This window comes from Chelonoidis abingdonii, chromosome 8, assembly GCF_003597395.2.
Source record: "Chelonoidis abingdonii isolate Lonesome George chromosome 8, CheloAbing_2.0, whole genome shotgun sequence".
Taxonomy (NCBI): domain Eukaryota; kingdom Metazoa; phylum Chordata; order Testudines; family Testudinidae; genus Chelonoidis; species Chelonoidis abingdonii.
The window spans coordinates 28,021,096-28,046,116 of NC_133776.1; the positions used below are offsets into that span (position 1 = coordinate 28,021,096).

The window sequence follows — 25,021 nt, forward strand, 5'->3', positions numbered from 1 at the left end:
TAACAGGTTAAAAGGTAGGAAACAAAAGGGTAGGAATAAATGGCCAGCTTTCAGAATGGAGAGAGGTAAATAGCGGTCTTACCCCAGTATCTGGGCTGGAACCAGTGTTCTTCAACATATTCATAAATGTTCTGGACAAATGAGTGTGAGGTGGCAAAGTTTGCAGATGATACAAAACTACTCAAGACAGCCTAAGTTCAAAGCAGACTAGAAAGACTTATAACTGGATCTCACAAAACTGGGTGTCTGGGTAACAAAATGACAGATGAAATTCAATGTTGATAAATGTAAAGTAATGCACATTGGAAAACATAATCACAACTATACATATGAAATGATAGGGTCTAAATTAGCTGTTACCACTCAAAGATCTTTGAGTCATTGTGGATAGTTCTCCAAAAATGTCCGCTCAACATGCAGAGGCAGTCAAAAAAGTGAACAATGTTAGGAACCATTGGGAAAGGGATAGATAATAAAACAGAAAATATCATAATGCCACTATCTAAATCCATGATACACCCACCAATTGAATACTGCACGCAGTTCTGGTCGCCCCTTCTCAAAAAAAGATATATTAGAATGGGAAAAGGTACAGAGAAGGGCAACAAAAATTAGGGGTATGGAACAGCTTCCGTATGAGGAGAGATTAATAAGACTGGGACTTTTCAGCTTGGAAAAGAGGCAACTAAGGGGGGGATATGATAGAAGTTTATAAAATCATAAATGGCATAGACAAAAGAATAAGTGTTATTTACCCTTTCACATAAAACAAGAACCAGGGATCAACCAATGAAATAAATAGGCAGCCAGTTTAAAATAAACATAAGAAAATACTTCACACAACGTATAGTCAACTTGTGGAACTCATTGTCGGGGATGTTGTGAAGGACAAAACTATAACTGGGTTAAAAAAAAACTAGATAAGTTGATGGTGGATAGATCCATCAATGGCTATTAGCAAAGATGGTCAGGGATGCAATCCCATGCTCTGGGCTTGCAGCCCCTAAGCTTCTTACAGCTAGATACTGGGACTGGATGACGGGGGATGGATCACTTGATGGTTGCCCTGTTCTGTTCATTCTCTTTGACGAATCTGGCATTGGTCATCGTTGGATGACAGGATACTGGGCTAGGTAGACCACTGGTCTGACCCAGTATGGCCGTTCTCATGTTCTTAAGTTGAACAAAATTATCCTTCATGCAACTCCACTGAAGTCAGTAGTTCAACAAGGGATGTAATTAGCTTGTAATTTTTGAGACACCAAAGTAATATGAACACCACAGAAACAATTGTAAAGTCAATCTTTTCTTTCTTCACTTAAGCTTTTGAGGAGAAAGTGGGCTAAGAGCTGGAGTGGTTATTTACATGTGCATCCTTTTTGTATTATTTTATGTATTTTATCGAATGGAATAGCTTGAAGTAGCTATACATTTCAATGAATGAACAAATTAAAATCAATCAGCACTATAACTTTTGCACACATTTCGCTGAAGCAAAGTAATAAGACTGGAGTTTAATGTAATTTGGAGCCAAAAGTACACCACCAGAGGTGGTGGATAATCCAGACTCTGCAGAACCAACTACTCCTTTGGTACTAGGGTGACTAGATGTCCCTATTTTATAGGGACTGTCCTGATATGTGGGGCTTTTTCTTCTATAGGTGCCTATTACCCCCTACCCCCATCCCGATTTTTCACACTTGCTGTCTGGCCATGCTATTTGGTATGTAAGGAGGGAAGCACGGGTTGCTGAAGATGCTGAATGTCAGTTCCACTTACTTCACTACTTATTTGACAAAACATCTCTCCATCATCTCTGTTTTCACTCATTTTGTAAAATCGGCCTTGGTACCTGTGTACACCTTTAACTTCGCTGGAAGTTTACAGAACTTTGCTGTCACTCACCACCCTTCTACTTCCATACAACTCATCTTTTAGAAGGTAAAAAAGCCCTCACAACTTTCACCTGAAAATCTGGCATTTATTTTTTCAACAACAACAAAACTCCTCTCCTTGAGATAAGTAGCTTGCCATTTCTGAAAATGGGGATTCTTATTCCACATCTAATCATTAGCCAGCTGCTTAGAGATCGAAGGCTAGATTATATCTTAAAGACCCTGTTGTATGTTAGCAGGTTGGGGCCCAATCTGTAGTAGGATCCCCAGAAAGACTCAGCCAGGATTCCTCCTGGGACTTGAGGGAAGGACATGCTGCAGCCTTAGCTCTACCACTCATTACATATGCAGGTTGCATGTGTCCCTCTTGAGCCTGGCCAGTTACACTGGACATGGTCCTCATCTCACTCTGACCCTTTAAAGAATCCAGTACTGTTGGAATTGCAACATATAGCGGTGGCTTCACTCGCCAGTCACATTGTGGCTGGCCCTTTCACAAGTGGTGTGGGTAGGAGGGGGAAAGCTCATTACATTCCATCCCTCCACCCATGCAGCACCAATTACAGTCTGACCATAATCTAATAAATGCCAGAATCAGCTCAAACCTTGTTAATAGATGTAAAACCAGCTTATGGAACACATCAGTTTCCTGAAAAACAATGCAAATATGGTATGCATACAGTGCAGAAAGAGGCCCATAACCAGACAACTAGGGACTCGGATAGCATTTTTAAAAGCACTGACACCACTTAGGAGCCTAAATCCCATTGACTTTCAAATGGCCTTTTCTCTTACGTGCTTTGGAAAATGAGACTTAGGTACTTCAAAAAATTTTATACTAAATATATTCTACAGATTGGAACACAAAACAGAATTCTTCTTCTTTCCTAATGGTCACAATGGTAACCCTATCTTAATACAGTGGATCTTTAAACTGAATTTCTGACGACATGGTATGCTGAGGAAGTGGTCAGAAGAGCCACTGAAAAAATGTGGAGAGAGAGTTTAAAAAAAAGGAAGTGTAGTAAACATTAGTAAATAAAAAAGTCCTGAAGCCCCAGTAGGGTTCCTTATGTCAACTGTTTAGGATGATACCAGAGAAACCTGAAGTCGAGAGAAGGTAAGAGCAAAGTATAAAGTGAATGTTTTCTTAAATGCAGCATTTTAATGTATTTTGAAATTTATTAAAAGAAGGAACCAGTGGTACCTGCAGTGTGTGTGGCAGAAAGCAGCTGAAAGAGTGATTGAAAGTAGTTAACTATTATGTGTCACACACAGTAAGGCACCTTCAAAGATTAAACTACTATAATGCTAGTGCCTTGTGTGCACTGCTATAGTTAAGGAACCCCCTGTGTATCTTTATAAAATTACCAGTCTTCAGTGGGTTTGTATATTAAATCAGTCATTTTTAATTATGCTGAACAGGAAAATCTGTCATAGAAGTGCTGGGTGCAGATGCAGTTAGAACTCCCATGTTATTAGCATGCCATTTTAAATTATTAGTACAGGACATCAATAAAATAGATTTTTTTTGTTTGTGGGATTTATTGTGGGGGTCGGTTTATTTTTTGTTGCCATTTTATATGCTCTATTAAGCTGTAGCTTTTGAGTTGAAAAATCTGGGGATGGGGTTGGGCAGTAGAATAAATGTAGTTATTTTATTTAGACATATCTGTAGTTAAGAAGTTACCCTATATTTCATTATATTTTACTAAGCAACATTGTAGAAATCCTGGTCACATGCATTTGTAAACCCATTTACAACATCTACAGATAACTATGCAATACAAACCTCAAACATGAAACATGCCGATCAAAACCCCAGGGATAAATGGGGAAAACATTGTGAGTAAGCTGGCTTGTAACTTTCATAATAAGCAAGTGCACAGATAAAAGGTCTTTTTCAAAATAGCCAAAAATACTGACTTTGGGGTTTCTAAAGTAAGATTCCAGTTTAGAACAAGAAACTGAAAGTTTGCAATGTAGCACCTTGCAAACTACACACACTTTTTGATGTGTCTGTACCTATTTCTAATGAAAGATTTAATAAGCAGAGTACTGAAGTGGTGTCAGCTAAGCCTTCATTATTTTCAATGATGGTGTAGTTATTACAGGAGATTTTTAATACTAGTACATTATGGAGGATCTCAAATTAATGAAAACTAAACTGCAATTAACAGAATTAAACTACTTTGCTAGCATTATCTCTTTTCTGTACATGTGCACTTTTACCCACATAGGTCTCTCCTGCACTGAGCTCCATGCAAGTGGATCTGTGTACTCACATGGAGCTCCACTGATGTCAGTGGGGTGTCAGTGTGCACAGAGGTATGCCTGCTGCGCTGAGCACTCAAGCAGTATCATGACCTGTTTCAAACTTTGATTCACAAGTATGGCAAAGGAAAACCAGCAAGTAGAAAAGGTGCATTTTAAAGAGCAGATAAATTGAATTCAAAGTTCATTAATACATTATAGAAAGGAAGCAGTCTGCTTGTTAGTAGTTTCTAGAGTTAAATTTAAGTTTGCAACATCTTTGTGCAACTAACCTGAAAAGGTCCCCAAATTTGCTTCTCAGGTGGCTACATGACACATAGAGATCATAGAGGTAAGCTAAAATACATCTTTCTGGGGAAGAACATTCTGATGGATTAACAACATGCTTGACAACACCACATAATCTGGAAAAAAAGAATCAGAGATTAATTCCAACTCAAACTTTTGAAACTTATTAACTGCCCATTTCACCTTGAATAGTCTCTTGCAATGTTAACTTCTTGTCTTAACAACCTGTTCCACCTTGCACTTAGCTGTGACTCTCCGAGTACCTTTCCCAGACCTGAAGAAGAGCTCTGCATAAGCTTGAAAGCTTGCCCTCTCTCACCAAACAAATCTGGTCCAAGACAAGACATTAACTCACCTACCTTGTCTCTCTAAAATCTAATTATACATTTTAATATTATAAAATTAACATATCCATGCCAATAACTAGACAATGGTCTATGCCCATTGAAAAGTCAAAGTGAATGCATTCTCAACAGATATAAAGGGTTTCATGTGAAGCCTACTGCCACAATTTTAAAATGAAAATAATTAAGTGTTCATAGTATTTTACACACATGGGCCACAATCCTGCAGCGAATTACATACAAGGGGATTCCTACTGACATAAAGAGGGCTCCACACAGGCCACAGGAGTCTGCCCAAACAGAGCTCATTGTACAATCAGGGCCATGGAAAACAGATCAAAGATTTATAGCCCTGTTCCCTAATAATAATGCTGCAAAAGTGTGCAACAATTACTAACCTAGCACAGCATAACCTTAGTGTGCACAAAGAAAGACTAAACAGTTCACATTTTAATTGGGCTTTGTACCAATGGAATTCAGTTTTCAGCTAATATCACTGTAACAGTACATGGAAGCATACATTTCCTAGGTTATTTGGCTCTTCCTGTGTCTACAGGGATTGTTAATAAGGCACTGTTGAGGAATGAAGGCCACAGTATCCTCTGTATCAACGATTTTATACCAGGACCGTTACCTACTTTATGCCCTTTTTTGTCGCACTTGAGAGGCCAGTGTGTTCTATGCCTACCTGTCATTATTTACAGTGTAAGCTTTTTGGGGCAAGGACTGTCCTATATGATATTTGTATAGTGCTCAACACAGTGGAGCACTTGGGAACTTACTGTAACACACAGCAAGAAAAACAACTCTGAGTGAGCCATCCTGTAACTATCCATAGCTAATAGGACAGATAACCACTTCAGATCTTAAAGAATATTTAAGACCAGTTTAGCTAAATCACTGCAAAAATCTGCAGAGAAATGACTGCATTGTGTATAACTCATTTTAAAAAAATGTAGTTACACTGATGTAAAATCCTTATTTCAGTGTAAAAGGTCATCAAGTTATCTTAAATCAATTCCTCAATAATTTAAGCTTAACCAAAATAAACCAAACTGAATTTTTGCACTAGTTTAAACTGTTTTTGAATGATTTATACGTAATGCAGTGTATACAGCTGACATATATTTGAATATATTCTTAGTTTAATTATGCATATCATAAACAAACATAGAAAAATACAGTAGCTACAAACCCTTCAAAAACTTGTGCAGTCTGCTCTGAATTTAAAATTAGGCAGGCATGGTAACGCCGTAAAACAGCAACAATGCACACACATAATCCTGTTGTGTAACTTCCTGCCAGACTGGACGACTTCAGCAGTAGTTCCGCTTCCACAACACTCAGTTCATTTAACAGCTAAAGTATAAGATAAATACTGAACTGAATATCGTTTTCCAAATTAAGCTTTACAAAACATTTCCAAGAATCATAAATAAGAAAAGATACTGAAACATCACACAATAATATGCTAAAATTGTTATTTAATAAGTTAGAAGTCAAGAGGAAAGTACTGAAACAGTACAAAAAACACACACGCAAAGAATTTATCAACACAGCTGTGGAAAGTTTCTTGTATCTAGACAACTGTTGCATAAGAGAGAAGTGCTTTAGATTAAAATAGACATTGAAACCATATTAAATAAGACATTCTGGATTAAGATGTTCTGGAATTGCTATTTTTCAAAAACCAGCACATTTTAAAGGCAATTGAAATATATCCTACAATTATTAAGAAAAAAAATGAAAGTATGGTTGCAAACAACAGGCTCTTATATAGTGTGTTTGATCCACAGATCTCCAAAAACTGCAAAAGGGAAGTTAAGTATTGGCAGCCCTCTTTTTACATGTAGGGAAATTGAAGCATGAGTAGTTAAGTGATTTGCACAAAGTCACACAGCACCAAACCTAGAAGAATCCAGATCTCCTAACTCCCAGGACAGTGTCTTACCCACGTACCAGAGGGGTAGAGCTGTGTGAGTCTGGATCTGTAAAAAGCAACAGAGTCCTGTGGCACCTTATAGACTAACACATGTATTGGAGCACAAGCTTTCGTGGGTGAATACCCACTTCATCAGACACATCTTACCCTCTGGCAGGTGGCTAGTGCACTTATTCCTGTTGCCTTAAGTTCCTGTCTCTTATCACTTGTGTTTAATATCAACGTAATAATTTCATATTTATAATGTGAGGGGAAAAATCTACTCTAACACCACAGAATGTTTATTTGTACAGCATGTGACTGTTCTGCATATGACTTTGTTACACAAACTACAAGCCTACTTGTTAGGTACGTATCATTTATGGAAACATGACATTATAGCTTTGTCCTGACATACATAAGAACAAAGTAATCACTTTGTTACCTGTATAGCAAAGTCAATAAGTCCATTGATATTGAGTGCTGGCTCCATAAGATCAAAGATAAGCTGTATGTGGTGAGCCAAAGGAAGATGGTATGATGTGCCTGAAGCAAAGCTAGTTATTTGTTCTAGAACATTACTGGAGATCTGTGAAAATAAAAACCCTCTGTGTATTAAAACATTATAACAACTGAGTATTTCTCATCCTAAATATTAACACTTCTAACATCAATTTAGGTAAGTGATTTTCGATAACTGTTTACTAAAGCATCAAATAATAAAAGCACCTTACAACATGTCAGTGCTCTAGTAAGTGATAACTGAGCAGAGGTTTTTTTTACTTACTGGTTTACTACAATGTATATTCAATTCTGACCCAGTTTTGTGATCTATGCCAGCAAAAACAAGACAAAAAATGTGTTAATTTGCCTTGTGGCCTAAATGGATCAACTTATTCTTAATTTTTCCAGTTACAAGATTTTTAAATCTATTGAATTTATGCCCACGTTTCTTTTATGATTTGTTTTCAGTGTTGATCTCAAAAATATATTTAAAGGAACGTTACTGGCATTAATGTCATTTTTATAATGTTAATTAGCACTAATCACTTTATCACTAAATGTTGAAAGTCTATGTTGACAAACTAGAATGTTTTGAATAGAAACAAATTTGCAGTTCCTGACAAAAGTCTCTCTTTGGAAAGCCCACGTGTAATTTAAAACAATTCACGCATTATTTGTGTTTTGTAGCTTTGATAGCAGAAGCAAAAATAAGCTAAAAATGTTTAAATTCTACAAAAAACTTAAATCAAGTGAAGACTGAATCTCTTTCTCTAGCTCTCCCTCTCTCTCACATGCATGTTAAACAGAAACATGGAAAAGATTTCACCATCTTTTATGAAAAAAGTTAATTTGCACCCTAGACTGATGAGTGGCATACTGCACAAAACTGATGAACTGAAAAGAAGCATTTAATTTAGTAATAAGCAATAAATACGCCGCAGTCAATTAATAATCTATGCATCGAGACAGCTGAATAGTATAGCAACAGTTCCAAATATTTCATATGTACTGTACAATATTCATGACATTAGTAATAGCTTCACTAACATCCTGCCAATACAAAATAAACAATTTGAAGAAGGTATTTAAAAATACTGAGGCAGCATTCCACTTGCCTTTAAGTGATAAAGTACTCGTGCATTAAAAATTAACACTATGTATGGATCAGATTTTTTATCATATCATTTTCTTCCTACTTGATATGTAAACAGTGCAACTTAAATGGCTACAATGTTATGCAAAGAAGTACCTGAGATGTCACCTGATGTTGATCAAAATAGGACAGTTGCTGCAGTTTGGTGAACACAGTCTCCAGAGTTGGAAACGCTTCCTGTTTGTTCTTCCTGGCTTTTTGCCCTTCATCCCCAACTAAACAGATAAAACATTATTTTGGTCATTTTATATTTAACAGAGCTCATGTAGTTTTGCGTTTTTACTGCTTCAAAGACAAAGAAAGAAAGTAAATGCTTGGTTCTATATGACCACATAAAACACCATTCACACCAGTTTTCCACTGCGCTTAGAAAAAAACATTTCACAGCATATAATATGATGCAACTTCGGGGAAAAACATTTTTAAGTCATTCAAGTGTTAAAAAAAATAAGACATTTAGCAAGGGCCAAAAATATTTAAACAATTTTCCTAAAATGGTAGTAAACATAAATCTTTCCAGGCTGACATACTGTATGCCAGATTTTAGCCTGAACATAATTTTTACAGCCAAGTTATTAATATGGATAGAGAGACATATAGTTGAAATAACTAACTGTACTGGTGCAGTTATAAGGCAGATCTATTCTAGGTATTTCATGCTGTAGGTGTAGTACCATGTTTTTTTTTTTATTAATTATGAAGGAAAAAGTCAAATTATATGATAAATTTGCATGGCTCTAACCAGAACTCTCTACGCAGTCCCTACATTATGCATTACAGACTCTGGAAAGCTCAGTATTTACCCCCTGTTTCAGTAGTACTTTTCTTATTCAGGATTTTCAGGATATCTTTGGTAATCTTCTTCAGTTGATGCCTTGCCTCATCACGCTCTTTGCCAACACCATAAAGAAGAATCATGCGCTGGTTACATTCATGGCTAGAAGATTCTTCCTGAGAAACAAGCAAAGCAAGCAAATTAAACAACTTTCATTTTCTCTTGCTGATTGCTATTAAGGAGTAAGAAGAGACAATTAATTCTCTTTCCAACACTAAGTACAACCTGGGTTTACTTACATAGTACAGATTAATTTTGCCAAGGTTGGAGATGCCAGGTGCATAGCATTTTTGAAACTCAAATCACTTAAACACAGATGCATAAATATGAACTTTTCTGTACTCCCTTTAGCCCTTGCCAACTCTCCCTATTCATCCTTTCCCATACTGAATACTGAGCAGCGAGATCTCAAAAGCAAAAACAAGCCCTAATGAACCTGTGACCCAAGGACCTATTGATGCCAACTGACAAGTGGCACAGGGATGCCTTGGATTCACCAAATTGAGTCATGTGGGTCATCATAATCATTGTAAGATGTATGTACAGAAAATACGTGAATAGTTATGTACATATGCTGAAAATTACGTTGTATAGGCCTTGTAGTTAAAGGCAGGTCACTCAAAAGTAGCATGCTTTGAGATAAACTTCTCCAGAAAGAAGGTGGGAGACATTTATCTCCCTGGTGGATCATTATGTAATGTGTGTTTTACAACTGAAGTCTATTAGTATCAGAGGCGCCAACTCCATGGGTGCTCCGGGCCCTGGAGCACCCACAGAGAAAAATTAGCGGGTGCTCTGCACCCACTCACAGCCAAGCTCCCCCCTCTTCGCTTCCTTCTCCCCCACCCCCAGCATGCCGCATCCCTGCTCCTCTCCTGTGCTTCCCGTCCCACCCCCCCCACCACCTAACAGCTGTTTGGCGGCGCTTAGGGAAAGAGGGGGAGGAGCAAGGACATAGCATGCTCAGGGGAGGAGGTGGATAAGAGATAGGGCAGGGGCAGGAGCTTGGGGGAAGGGGGTGGAATAGGGGTGGGAAGGGGGCAGTACAGGGATGAGAAGAGGCGGGGCCAGGGGCAGGGGGAGGGTTGAGCACCCACCGTGCAGAGGGGAAGTCAGCACCGATGATTAGCATACTGAGTCAAATGCTAATGAACAGCTTGCGGAGACTTCAGAAGGAAATTAACAGGAAGAGGTAAACAATAGGAGATTGGGGGGCATCCTGGTTTCAGGTGAAGATCAAAGGTCTGGTCTGGCATACCTTGAGATGCAGAGAGACACCCTGGATTCCTTCAGTCTGTGACTACAAGCTGCTAACAGGCTTGCTATTATGTAAAGAGGATATCAGCCAGCCTAGTTCAAAATGCTGGGGAAAGTTATTTGGGATAAGCTAACTTGTAGGAGATAGAGGAATGCCTTGTGAGTTAAGTTTAGGCTCTAGAAACAGCGTTATGATTTTATTTTATTTGTAACCCTTTGCTTCCAATATTTTTACTTTCCATATATGTGTGTACACACACACACTATGTGAAGTTAAGTAGTGATCCTTATTGAATCTTGTAACATGATGTGTACTGTTCATTTGGGAGCTGTGAATTTGACACTTCTGTTAGTGTTCAGTGGATTAGAGTCTAGGCACTCCAGAGGAATCCTCAGAAGACTGAGGGGTTGATGTGTGCCTATCACTAAACTGTGGAGAGAGAGCAAGTCCTTTGGAGGCCTGGAAGGCACTGCTTGTGTTGCCAGAGGCTGGTGGCATCACAGAAACATAGAATATTAGAGTTGGAAGGGACCTCAGGAGATCATCTAGTCCAATCCCCTGCTCAAAGCAGGACCAACACCAACTAAATCATCCCAGTCAGGGCTGTGTCAAGCCAGCCCTTAAAAACCTCTAAGGATGGAGATTCCACCACCTCCCTAGGTAACCCATTTCAGCGCTTCACTACCCTCCTAGTGAAATAGTGTTTCCTAATATCCAACCTAGACCTCCCCCATTGCAACTTGAGTCCATTGCTCCTTGTTCTGTTTTCTGTCACCACTGAGAACAGCTGAGCTCCATCCTCTTTGGAACCCCCCTTCAGGTAGTTGAAGGCTATCAAATCCCCTCTCATTCTTCTCTTCCGCAGACTAAGTAACCCCAGTTCTCCCAGCCTCTCCTCATAAGTCATGTGCCCCAGCCCCCAAATCATTTTCGTTGCCCTCTGCTGGACTCTCTCCAATTTGTCCACATCCTTTCTGTAGTGGGGGGACCAAAACTGTACACAATATTCCAGGTGTGGCCTCACCAGTGCCGAGTAAAGAGGAATAATCACTTCCCTTGATCTGCTGGAAACGCTCTTACGAATACTGCCCAATATGCCATTGGCCTTCTTGGCAACAAGGGCACACTGCTGACTCCTATCCAGCTTCTCGTCCACTGTAATCCTTGTCCTTTTCTGCAGAACTGCTGCTTAGCCAGTCGCCAGCCTATAGCAGTGCATGGGATTCTTCCTCCCTAAGTGCAGAGTCCTGCACTTGTCGTTGTTGAAGCTCCTCAGATTTCTTTTGGCCCAATCCTCCAATTCATCTAGGTCACTCTGGATCCTATCCCTACACCCTCCAGTGTATCTACCTCTCCCCCTAGCTTAGTGTCATCTGTGAACTTGCTGAGGGTGCAATTCATCCCATCATCCAGATCATTAATAAAGATGTTGAACAAAACCAGCCCCTGGGGCACTCTGCTTGATACCGGCTGCTAACTAGACATCAAGCCATTGATCACTACCAGTAGAGCCCAACAATCTAGCCAGTTTTCTAGCCACCTTATAGTCCATTCATCCAATCCATACTACTTTAACTTGCTGGCAAGAATACTGTGGGAGACCATATCAAAAGCTTTGCTAAAGTCAAGATACATCACATCCACCACTTTCCCATGTCCACAGACTCAGTTATCTCATCATAGAAGGCAATCAGGTTGGTCAGGCATGACTTGCCCTTGGTGAATCCATGTTGACTGTTCCTGATCACCTTCCTCTCATCCAAGTACTTCAAAATTGATTCCTTGAGGATCTGCTCCATGATTTAGCTGGGGACTGAAGTGAGGCTGACCAGTCTGTAGTTCTCTCTCTTCCCTTTTTTAAATATGGGCACTATATTTGCCTTTTTCCAATCATCCAGGACCTCCTCCAATTGCCACGATTTTTCAGAGATAATGGCCAAAGGCTCTGCAACCACATCAGCCAACTCCCTCAGCATCCTTGGATGCATTAGATCTGGACCCATGGACTTCTGCATGTCCAGCTTTTCTAAATAGTCCTTAACCTGTTCTTTCACCACTGAGGGCTGCTCACCTCCTCCCCATAGTGTGTGGCCCAGTGCAGTAATCTCGGAGGTGACCTTGTCTGTGAAGACCAAGGCAAAAAAAGCATTGAGTACTTCAGCTTTTTCCACATCATCTGTCACTATGTGACCCTATGCATCAGGGAGATGGTCCATAGCAAGCACAGACAAGACTTCTTCATGCTAAGTGCAGGTGGTAGTGAAGTGCCTCATGACCCTGGGTACCACAGGGAAGCATCAGAGCATTTGTGCCTCCTCAATAACACTTGGTCAGCATCTGGGCAAACTTTGTACTGGTGCCTGTGCCACAGACTCTTACAATCACCCTGTAAGCAGATGTGCCCCCAGCCAGGCAGTCATCAGGCCGTTGGATTTGGACGGACAGGATAGGGACTGTATGCTCTTATGCTCTCCTTTGGTCTGGGCAGGCTCAGAGCACTGTCTCCTCCTTCTGCCTTCCTGGGTAAGAATGCCACACACTCACGTCCAAGACACTCAGGTTTATTAATTCCAATCTGTATTTGAACCACACACACCTTGCAATTACAATCACTGTTAAAGTAGGAAACGGTAGACATGCAGAAAAAGACAATGGCCAATTATCTTCTCCTGAGACATAGAAAGATCAAGCTAGATTTCTCCTAGGGAGCTCCAACTGTCTCTTATAACTGACCAAATTTTACACACATATAAATTACATATTCATGAATACTCTTCAAATCACCATTAAGAATTATGTATATTGTGTATCTTATGTTACTCATTACAATACATATGTGTAAACTTCAAGTGCCTTGATTTTGTCCTTGCTATTTTCATGTTATTTCTCTTTCCTAATTAATTTATTACTGACCATGCACTGATGATACATGATTGATCAGACCACTTTTACCCTTTACATGATTTACAGACTCAATTTTCTCTAATTGCTTTTGGCAGCACATTTTGTGTATCCATTATTCTCCAGTTAAAGCACATGGTCAAAATATCATCTTTGTCTGATACAGCAGCAGCTGTAAGCAAGTTTACTTAATAATAAGGTCACTAAGGGAACAATCATATCAAAACTAGGCCAAAGCCAGCCAATCAGTACAATTATCCAAACCTATTCATTTAGAAATGACTCTCATCTCAATTCCCAATAGCCTCTAGGCCCACTCCCTAGGCATAGGCACTCTGCCACCCCACTTGGGAGTCAGGCCACATGGTCCAACTGCCCTAAACACCAAGCCCAACGCTGAATCCATTCCCCAAAAGGCTCCCCCGTAGCACACTTTCCCAGAGCTCCAGCCTTGTGGGCACTCTGATTTATAGTTTACCGCTTCAGGATCAAGTGATAATCAAAGTAAATTAATGGACCTTGCAAAAAGATTTCTAAAACAATCATTCTTTACTTTATATAGTACAAGAGAGATAGAGATCTGTGCAAAATAAGGAACTGCTATACACAATTCCCCAACTCAATTTCCTTATCACTCTTGAGCATTTTGGGGGATTTGGTCAGAGCCCTCTAGGAAATCCAACGTCCTTCCTCTCCCCCTGAACAGTTTTGCCTTCTGGTTCTGGTCTCTTCTCTCAAACAGCTAGAGAAAGAGACTTCTTTTTATAGACTTCCAGTCACCCAGCCAAAACTCTGACAGGTGATCAAAGTTTCTTGTCAGGTACCTTGGTGTTTGATCACCAAACACCTGGAGTCAAAGTCTGAAAAACTGCTTTGCCCTGGGCAGTAGCTATCTCTTTGTCCAAGGATGCTTCCATTTGAATGGATAACACTCAAAACTTAAAGAACTTTCATTGTTAACTCTCTGCTAGGTGCAAAAATTTCTTCTGACATCTCCTGTGTTTCAGCTCAACATGGAGGCTACAGAGCCAGGATGAAGCTACACAACAGATTTATAATCAAAACAGTGCTCAGAAAAACTGGAGTTTGTAGTTTGATATAGCTATACAGAGAGTTCATAATATCAAACAGAATTCACAGTTTGTAAGTGGACAGGTTTCCCCCAAACTGTTACAAAGACATGTTTACCTTGTTTCTCACAAACTTGCAATTTTATTGTTTTTCAAAATCTGTATTTATTAATCCTAATCCTCAGTGGCAATATAATAAAATGGTGAGCCAGACCGTATTGTCATTTATGTTACTACTGTACAAATCAATTTTTAACTGAGGCTCATTCTTTAAGTTTCAAAATGTAAATTATTAAATAAGCAGAAACAGAACTGGGAAAATGATATGAAATATTTTGAAATCTACAAAAAGGGCCAATAAATTGTACAGTAAAATGATTTTCTGCTCAAAAATAATAAATCACTATGTTTATTTAACACAATTAAATGTTTTCTAAGTAAAAAAATAAAAAAATTCAAACTGGAGCATCTTCCGTAATAATAGATATATTACCACAAGGTAGAAAGAAATTGATCATATTATTCTGAACTTTTCAGGAGTTGCACAAAGTAACAACTATATAAAAGCTTTTAAAAAACATTATCTGTAGTTTTCACAAAGTGTTTCAATGGATTGTAAGCAGAAGGCTAATGTCTATTTTTTTTAACCAAGTCTCTCTTCCCCCTTTTGCAGGAAATAAAAGCAAAAGGATTGAGACTGTCACCTGGAACTTGAAACTGTCTGCACAGCTAAGAGACACAAGTTTCAAACTGGAGAGCAGAGCGTCTTTCTAAGTACTAAAGCTGGGATGTACAGCTTCCTTCTCTCTCTCTCTCTCTCTCTGTTGATCTGGAGGATTTTTACTGAAGTAAGCTACTAAGCTTCTGAGTCTCAAGCTTAGAAAAAGGAAAGAAAATCAGAAGGGAAAAGGAACAGCAAATGATGATCTGCCAGCAATATTAACTTCCCATCACAGGAAAGATCTAATATATCAGCATTTTTCTACAGTTGTAAGGTAATTCTCTCTCCACATATTCTTTTCTGCTCCTCAAGCTTATGTAATAGCCATTTAGTTACAATTGATATGTACAGCTAAAAATATATTTACATTTAAAAATACATGATGTTTCATAAATTCCTGTCATACTGTCATTTACAGATGGAAATACAAGTGAGCACCTTTTAATAATGAAGTTATCAGAGAGATGTACATATCATTTGATAACTCAGAACATCTATAGTTATTTATAAACCCCCCTACTCCTACTGGGATAATACTGATGTATAGTAATTTTTATAATTGTATTAGTGAAGGGCTTGAAGTGCACTGCTCAGTTAAAACTTTGCTCTTGCAACCTTCTTTATATGGTTTTTCACCCTTCTTTCCAAACATCTTTGGATTACATAGTAGAGCATTTGGATCATAACTTTGTCCTAATTGCTGGGAAATCCAATGTTCTTAATTTTGTAAACAACAGATAAACCAACTACCAAAACAAAGCAATACTTCATTAATATATTTGACTAGTGCACTTTAATTGTTAGTGATAACAGTTCATAGTACATTACTAAATATTGTGAAGTTTGAACAAACATGAGTCCAAGCTACAGGACACTGCCAACACAGCTTGATCTTTGCAGAAAAGTGGGGAGAGACAGCCATTTGTACACATATTATGAAGTACACACTTTATCAACGAGCACATCAGTGACGTTCTAATTTTTTCTGATGGACAGAGATCAGATGTTTTTGTTTGTGACAATAAGATAATATGCAATTTTGAAAATAAAGTTGCATCAGTTCAGTTATTTGAAAGGATCTGTTGGTAAATATTTTGACGTCTCAAACTAAATTTTGTTTAAATACTTTTTTTTGCTTATAACACACTGTTAGCTGCAATTAAAGCAAATGATTCATAGCAGCATTTCCTGTCCTATGTCCTATCTTACCCTTCTTCCCTTTTGGCACAGCAGAACTATTTGGGCCTCCTTACAAAGGCTAAGGAAAGCAATCTACAATTTATAAGTAGTAAATAATAGTAATACTACTTTACACTTTTGTAGCATTTTGCATTTCAGGATCTCAAAGCACTTCAACATGCTTGGCTTTTTGGTGTTAAATAACAGCTGGGTGTCAAGTCCAGAGACTAATGAACTGGTTGTGAAATCAGCATGGCTTTCACATTTAAGGTCTGAGATAGTTGGTCCTTGGTCACATGCAAAGTATGACACTAGTTGCTGTTTGGGGTTAAGGAAGGGATTTTCCCTAATGGCGGATCTGCCATGCTTTATGCGGTTTGTGCTTTCCTGTGGGATCACCGTTTGAGGAGTTGGACCTGTTTACTTTAAGAAGCTTTTGGTTTGACAGCTGGCTGGGGATCACCGACAACAGAGTAGGCAAAAGGCTGATGAGCAGTGCCTTGAGATTTTCATTTCATGTTATTGCACAACCGAAAGGCAAGACAGGAGTCTCTGGCAGCGTGGTGTCTTCATCCTTTGTCCCAAAACCTGGGGTAGCATTTGGTACTTGAGGTGGGACAGCGACAGTATGTGGGGAGGCAAACCTTACAGGACACAGGTTCAAAGCATATTCCTGCCCCCATGCACGTACTCAAGTCTCCCTCAGAAAATGGACTGTTAGGAGACTTGCAGTTGGCAGGGGTGGCTGTAGACATTTCACCGTGCCAAGCACGGGGGCATGCCACAGGGGGCGCTCTGCTGGGCGCCGGTCCCGCAGCTCCGGTGGACCTCCCGCAGGCATGCCTGCAGAGGGTCCGCTGGTCCCGCAGCTCCACCGAAGCTGCGGGACCAGGAGACCTTCCGCAGGCACGCTTGCGGGAGGTCCACTGGAGCCGCGGGACCAGCAGACCCTCCGCAGGCATGCCGCCGAAGGCTGCCTGCCTGCCAGCCTCCCGGCGACCGGCAGAGCGCCCCCCACGGCATGCCATCCCAAGCACGTGCTTGGTGTGCTTGGAGCTGCCCCGGCAGTTGGGGGTACCACACCTCCTGGTGCCTAAAGGTTTAAGACCTACAGCAATAAGAGGTGACTGCAGGGACTTATGAGGGGTTTTTAACAGATTGCCTGACTGTGGGGCCCATGCAGCAGCAAAACATTTTTCCTGCAATATTTCCTTCCCCTAAGCACAGCAGCTCAGCAGTTGATGTGAGAGTTGGAAGGTGCCTCAGTGCGTTAGCCAGTTAGTTGACTGGATAGAGTACTGAGGACAGGAAGCAGCTCTAGAGGTGCCTCCTGCCCCCAGATCACAGCTGGACTCCCCTCCTACCTTCTTGCCAAAGCTGATGGGGGAAGGTAGAATCTAAAGCCAGTCTACAGTGACAAAGCTGGGGCAGAGCTGATCCTCGCCCACCCACTCCCACCCATGGGTGGCAGCAGCCAGCAGGAGAGATGATCCAAAAGTTTCTCCTCCTTCCTGCCCTTCCTCCCTCCCTCCTTTTGCCCTCGGAAGGGAAAGCCTCTATTGGCGGCAGAATGACTAAGGAGAGATTAAGTGGAGAGGTCTGCTATTTAGGGATCTGGGGCAAAATCAGTACTTGGTCCTGCTAGTGAAGGCAGGGGACTGACTCAATGACCTTCAAGGTCCCTTCCAGTTCTATGAGATACAGACGAGTGAAAGCAGACAGGGGAAGAATGACCTTTAGAAGAGGCACAAAGTGAGATCAAGAGACAGCACAGAGAGGTGATCACCAAGAAGGCGTAGCAGCAAGAGACATGTCACAGGAGGAGTGGGGGGAGGGAAAAGAACAACAGAGGAGACTGGGGCAACAATATTCAAGGGTTAGGGGCAACAAGGAAGGGAAATAAAAATAATTATGCCAGTGGAGGTCCATAGCTGCCTAAATGTCCTAGGATGGAGGACTCAGGTAGGAGAGAGAAAAAAAGTTAGTAGATAATTTACTGAGCATGTATATGGTTTCCTTTTAGCAGCTAATCGTTTGGAGAGATCATGATACAGGGAAAAATGAAATGATAGCCCTGTATTTCCCCTGAATTTATCATTAGTGCTGTTGTGAATTAGCAGTTGTGGCCAAAGGCCTATAATCCACAACTGTGTGGAGTGTATTATTGCAGTCACCCACAAGGTGGTATTTGCAATGCACATATACAGTTGTTGGTTAAGAGTTTGCTTAGCAATTCCCCACAGAACATAAGTACTAGGAAACCACCTGGAAAAAGGAATAATCCGTGTGGCATATTCAGAGGGGACACTCTTGGTGCATCTTACACCTTCTTCTGGCCCCCAACCCTTTGTCTGTGTGCCAAACCAATCTAGACTCAACATCCATTTACTGATATTAGTTTGTATTTTACCCACACTCCTAGCACATCATCTCTTTGACCCTGTGAGTCAAAAGAGAGAAGAGGAAAACAAGGATGTAAGAGGGCTTAAATTCCTTACCTTTCACCCTATCTAAATTTAAACTTTTTTACTTTCATCTTGCTTCTTGAAACTCAAGCTTCTCCAACTTACCAATGTCTAAGAGAGTCTAACTGGGTCTAAGAGTGCCTCTCTCTGTCTGAACTGATCATGGTTGAAATTACTCTACATTATTTTAAGAAAAACAGGCTCTGAATTTAACCCTGTATCTGCAGATCTGTCATCTATGGTGTGGTGATAAATACATAAGATATTATGCTAGCATAAAACCCAACAACATTCATATACATAGAATAACCAGAATACAATGCGGGTAGATTGATTTAAATCACTAGTTTTAACTATGATTTAAATCAGCAAGCAGGAAACCTTGATTTAAATAATTGATTTTAATCATATTTTGCATTTGTACTTTTTAGTTATTTTCCTAAAGAAAGGTTGATTCTCATTAATTGGTAACCATTACAATATGTTAATTTTCAACTAAATATAACTTTATTCTACATTTGGTGCTTTTTGCTAATCAAGAGGGTCTGTATATCTTTACATGTTTATTTAAACAATTATACAGTTAATTTACATTTATTCAGATTAATTTTTACATTTGTATGTTAGAAAATGGTGGATGATACATTTCTTATTTACTAGATTAATTTTGTGTGATTTGTGTCAGTCTCTATTTGGATGGAAATTCAAATGCAGCATTTTTTTTAATTAAATGAAACTACCTTAAACATGCTGGATACATAACTTTTTTCTTTATCAAAAGATGTTCTGCATTTAAAACTAACTGCTTTATTAAACAAAGGAAGTATTATATATAGTTACTGAATTGGACTGATTATTTCTTTCAAGATTTTAGAGCTAATAGATTTCATCCTTTTAAACTTAGCTTTTATTAATAGATTGGAATAAGAAAACAAGCTTTCCTGCTTTTTCAAGTCCCAATAAGCTTCTTAACGTTGAACTGAACTAGCTGAATAAACTGAAATGGAAAAGATATCCTTTCTGTACCTGCAGAAGATGCTACTCCTGTCAAAAGCTAGGTTAGCACTTCAACAAGCTCGGGGTACAGATGCTTAGCCAGTGACTTCCACTAGTTCAGTGATTTCACTTGCTATCAAATGTGGCAGCAAATAGGTTCTGCTTAATAAAATGTTTTAAATTTAATTTAAATGAGATTAATTATAATACGTTGATGCCTTAACATAAGTTGTCAATTTCAAAATTAATGTAAATAGGTTACATTTAAAAAAAAAACAACCCGTATTTTAATTTAAAAATCCAATTAAAAATTATATCGGTGTTGTTTATCCACCCTGAATAAAATGAATGCTGCAGTTCTCTGCCTGATACACAATAACCCCACATCTTTTGTTTTAACAGGGGGGAGGAAGATACTGAAGTACAAATGAACGCCAAATACAACTTCAGCTATCCTGGAAACGAAAGCAACTGCAACAGTGATAACAAAATCAGTCAAGTTCTCTTTCCCTTGCTCTACACTGTTCTCTTTTTCGTGGGCATTGTCATGAATGGCCTGGCAATGCGGGTGTTTTTTCAAATCTCCAGTAAATCTAATTTCATCATCTTCCTTAAGAACACGGTCATTTCTGACGTCCTCATGATCCTGACTTTTCCATTCAAAATTCTCAGTGATGCAAAAATGGTGCCTTGGGCACTGAGGGGATTTGTATGCCAGGTCTCACAGGTCATATTTTACTTCACCATGTACATTAGTATTTTGTTTCTGGGTCTAATAACTATTGATCGCTATCAGAAAACTGCCAGACCATTTAAAACATCAAGCACTAGCAGCCTGTTAGGCGCTAAGATTCTGTCCACGGTAATATGGATATTAATGTTTATTCTCTCACTACCTAACATGATTCTGACAAACAAAAAACCCACAGATAAAACGGTGAAGAAATGTGCTCACTTGAAATCAGAGTTTGGGTTAGTATGGCATGAAATTGTGAACTACATTTGCCAGTTTATCTTCTGGGTTAATTTGGTCATCATTGTTGTATGTTACATACTCATAACTAAAGAACTGTATAAATCATATAAAAGAACAAGATGCACAGGGAAGGTGTCCAGAAAACCTGTAAATATTAAGGTATTTATCATTATTGCAGTGTTTTTTGTTTGTTTTGTCCCATTCCATTTTACTAGAATTCCCTATACCTTGAGCCAAACAAGAGATGTTTTTCAATGCTCTGCTAAGAACATATTGTTCTATATAAAGGAGAGCACCCTCTGGTTGACATCTTTAAATGCATGCCTAGATCCATTCATATATTTTTTCCTTTGTAAGTCCTTTAGAAAATCCTTGATAAACATGTTGCACAAACACATCAAGGAGCAGAACAATGGAGATAGTAGTGATGAGACGCCAATGTAAGGCTACAAAATTGGTCAATAGCAAATAATATAGGTATTTACATGCTTATTAATAATAAATGCCCAGGTCTTACTCCCAATAAAATCAATGGTTAACTCCCAAATTACCTCTCTGGGAACTGAATCTGTGCTATCTGAATCTAGGTTCTATGACAGAAGCATTCACATACTGGAACAGAGGAACTACTGGTTATGGCACAATGCAGCAAAGTGGTTAAGTGTATGTTTAGTTACACACAAGTAGTCTCACGAAAGTCAGTGGGAATACTCTTGTGCTTGAGTTTTAAGCACATGTTGGATCCAGGCTTATATACTTATTAAAACAATTATAAAGAAATAAAAAAGTGTTTTAGTCATAGAATACTATAGATGAATTTATTAACTGTGAAATGGTGAAATCCCGGCTCCCTTGAAGTTGATGACAAAGCACACTGACTACAAGTGAGAGCCAGGATTTCACCCAAACCAATTAAAATCTGAAAAATGCTACTGAAGAAAATATCAATAAGCCAGATATTTTTTAAAAAAAAGAAAGCTATCACCTTGCATCCAAATGCCAAACTACTAAGCACAGGGGAAAAAAGCTATTTACATGTGCTGAATTAACAGAATGAATATTTCACTTCTGGCATCATATATTTGCATTTTTAATGTTGCTGACCATTTATTAATGACTGTATACAGTAAGAAATGATGTATATTAAGCAAATCTATTTAGACTGAAGTTAAACCTTTGAGTACCCCAGAATACATTCTGAAAGACCAACCAAAGAACCATGGTTTTAGGGTAAGCAATATATAAATGGAATTTGACCACTTTCAGTAAAACTAGTTTTACACAATAGTCCCTGGGTTTCATGGGACAGAAGCACTGAAAGGGTTAAATCAATTATGAAAGTTAACATCAGCTTTTGTTTTCATTATACTAGATTTCTAACTATGCTTTTTAGTTACAGCTATTATGCATTTTTAGTTTGGAAAAATCGGGAAATCGGGAATGCAATTTTCAATAACAATTGTGTACATAATTCTGACTGCAGATGGCCCTAGGCTGCATAAACAACCACTGACAGACTTATTGCTGATACAACTACTAACCAGACTCCAAGTCTAAAAAATCTTTCACTGACATGTAAGGCTTTGATCCTATGAACAGATATTACCTTCTGTATACTTTCTATGACCACTGGAAGCACACACAGGAGTAACTGTTCATAGGATGGAGACCAAACACTATATAACTTGTTAAAATGTTCATTTGTACATACATTTTAGTACTGAACTTGTAATACATGTTTTATGGTTTACTCTGTTGATCCACTAAATCAGGAGTAGGTAATCTATGGCAAGGGTTCCAAAAGCACGCGAGCTGACTTTCAGTGGCACTCACACTGGGTCCTGGCCACCAGTCTGGGGTGCTCTGCATTTTAATTTAATTTTAAATGAAGCTTCTTTAAACATTTAAAAAACCTTATTTACTTTACATATAACAATAGTTTACTTATATATTTATAGACTTATAGAAAGAGACCTTCTAAAAACATTAAAATGTATGACCAGCACACAAAACCTTACATCAGAGTGAATAAATCAAGACTCAGCACAGCACTTCTGAAAGGTTGCTGACCCCTGCACTAAATCATACCAACCGTAATTATAAATATGCCTAGAAGGATTAGATTGTTATCAGTCAACATCAATTTCACCATAAACATACAAAATGATGAAAAAATATTTTCACTGATAATCAAAATGTGCATACAGGCAAAATAAGATTTTATGGGCAAAATCCAGTGATTTAGGTTTTTGAATTAGGCACGTTACAAATGGACTAACGAATAGTAAAAACTGGTATGATTTGTTGATTTAAAGATATTTGCATTGTATTTTGACATGTGATGTTGACAATTTTTGTTTTAATAGTTATAAAGCTAACTTTTTGAATCTCAATGTCTACTGTCATTACATTGTCTGATGCCCTCCAGTTTCCTGTAACTGTGAAAATTTAAATAGATAAAATCAGAAAAGATACTTTAAAATATTGCTCAATATTATCTGCTGAAATTGTAATAAAAACTGAATTCTGCCAAGCCTAATTATAAAGTGTAGTTACTAACAGTTTAAGTGATGTCTTAATTTCCCCTCCCTCTAGTTGTACAATGAAATTAAGAAGAAAATATGGGTAACTCCTTGGAGAGGGGGATGTGTCACTTACTTTAGTTTAGATGGATCTGGTAGTTCAAGTTACTTTCCGAAACTCCAGATTTCTCAATGATCTGTTAAACAACATTTATTTCCACTTTTGCATGCACACCTGTGTTCCCTCTAAGCTGCGTGGTCGTACGGCTGCCCAGGAGTGATTCAAGTGTCCCGCACTTGATTAGCAGAGCCACACACATCTGGTAGTGTGTGTTCTGGTGCCCCTCCCCCACACTGCTTTGGAGCCACATTGCTCCTGCAGCTGCTCCCAGGATCCTCCTGCTGGCTGTGCAGAGCGGGGAGAGGGGGTGTTGACATCAAGTTGTCCCCTATTCCCCATCCCTGTACCCCATCTCCACAGAGCAGGAGAGGGGATTCAGGACTTGCAACAGCTCTGAGGTCTGAACGAGACTTCCAGGCAGCAAGTGAGTGCCTTAAAGAGACAGTCTCTCAGAGACTTCCCCAGCAGCCAGCACAATCTCTCTCTCTCTCTCTCTCTCTAACTCCCCACCCCCCGCCGCCAACATATCCCATCTCCACAGAGCCAGGGAGGGGGCACATGGCTCAGCAGCAGGACAGCTTTCAGTGAGTGCCTTAAAGAGACAGCACATGATATCTCTCAGAAACTTCCCCAGCAGCCAGCACACACACAGGCCCTGTCTACACTGGCAAGTTTCTGCACAGTAAAGCAGCCTTAAGCACTATAACTCCCAAGGTGTACATGCTGTCAAGCCACTAAGTGCGCAGTGCCTGTTCTCGTCTCTCTGGTCATCAGTCTGAACTCTACTGCCCTGCCCTCAGGTGACCTACCCCGTAAATTCCTTTGGAATTTTGAAAGTCCCTTTACTGTTTGCTCAGTGATGCATACAGTAGTCTCCGCACATCTTTCCAGGTGGCCAAGCCTGCTTCACGCACCAGGTGATCCCCCACTTGGAGCAATGCCAAGCTGGTGGACCTCATTAGCATTTGGGTAGAGGAGGCTGTTCAGTCCCAGCTGCGCTCCAGCCGTAGGAATTATGATACCTATGGAGAGATTTCATGATGCATGACAGAAAGGAGCCATGACCAGGACACATTGTAGTGCAGGATCAAAGTGAAGGAGGTGCGGAACACCTACCACAAGGGGCAGGATGCAATCTGCCACTCCAGTGCTGGACCCACGAGCTTCCAGTTCTACAAAGAGCTGGACGCGATACTCAGTGGTGACCCACCTCCACTGCAAAGGCCACTGTGGATACTTTGGTGGCTTGTGTGCCAGTCGAAACTGGACCAAGCCAGGAGGAGGAAATCTTGCACAAGTATGTGGAGGGGGAGGGGGACCCAGAGACATAGGATGACGACTTGGAGGTCAGAGATGCATGCAGCCAGGAGCACTTTTCTACCCCGGAGGAGGCTAGCCAGTCACAGCTGTCAGGTGTTGGCGAAGTGCAAACAGGAGAGGAGGCCCCTGGTAAGGGAATCTGATTTTGGGAAGCGCTGAAGTGAGTTGTTGGGGGAAAAAGGGTTGCAGAAGGCAGTCTTGTCTCCCACTGCATGCCTAGTCTGAGTGGTGGAACAGACTGCTGACGCCCTCACTTCATAGGAATCACCCTCAGATCT

At 39.7% G+C, this 25,021-nt stretch overlaps 2 protein-coding genes across 2 annotated transcripts in view; one reads left to right on the forward strand and one right to left on the reverse strand.

Moving 5' to 3' along the window:
- Positions 1 to 25,021, reverse strand: part of MED12L (mediator complex subunit 12L) — a 324,753-nt gene that overhangs the window by 85,417 nt on the left and 214,315 nt on the right. Inside the window, exons 16-20 of the mRNA XM_075068471.1 lie at positions 9,183 to 9,330; positions 8,476 to 8,594; positions 7,168 to 7,311; positions 5,997 to 6,160; positions 4,442 to 4,573 (exon numbers count right to left, since the gene is read on the reverse strand). Of these exons, the coding sequence (XP_074924572.1) occupies positions 4,442 to 4,573; positions 5,997 to 6,160; positions 7,168 to 7,311; positions 8,476 to 8,594; positions 9,183 to 9,330 (707 nt within the window). The remainder of the gene's footprint in view (positions 1 to 4,441; positions 4,574 to 5,996; positions 6,161 to 7,167; positions 7,312 to 8,475; positions 8,595 to 9,182; positions 9,331 to 25,021) is intronic.
- Positions 20,213 to 23,304, forward strand: P2RY12 (purinergic receptor P2Y12). The gene has a single exon (XM_032774315.2). The coding sequence runs from the start codon at positions 20,232 to 20,234 to the stop codon at positions 21,222 to 21,224; it is 993 nt and encodes a 330-aa protein (XP_032630206.1). The 5' UTR covers positions 20,213 to 20,231; the 3' UTR covers positions 21,225 to 23,304.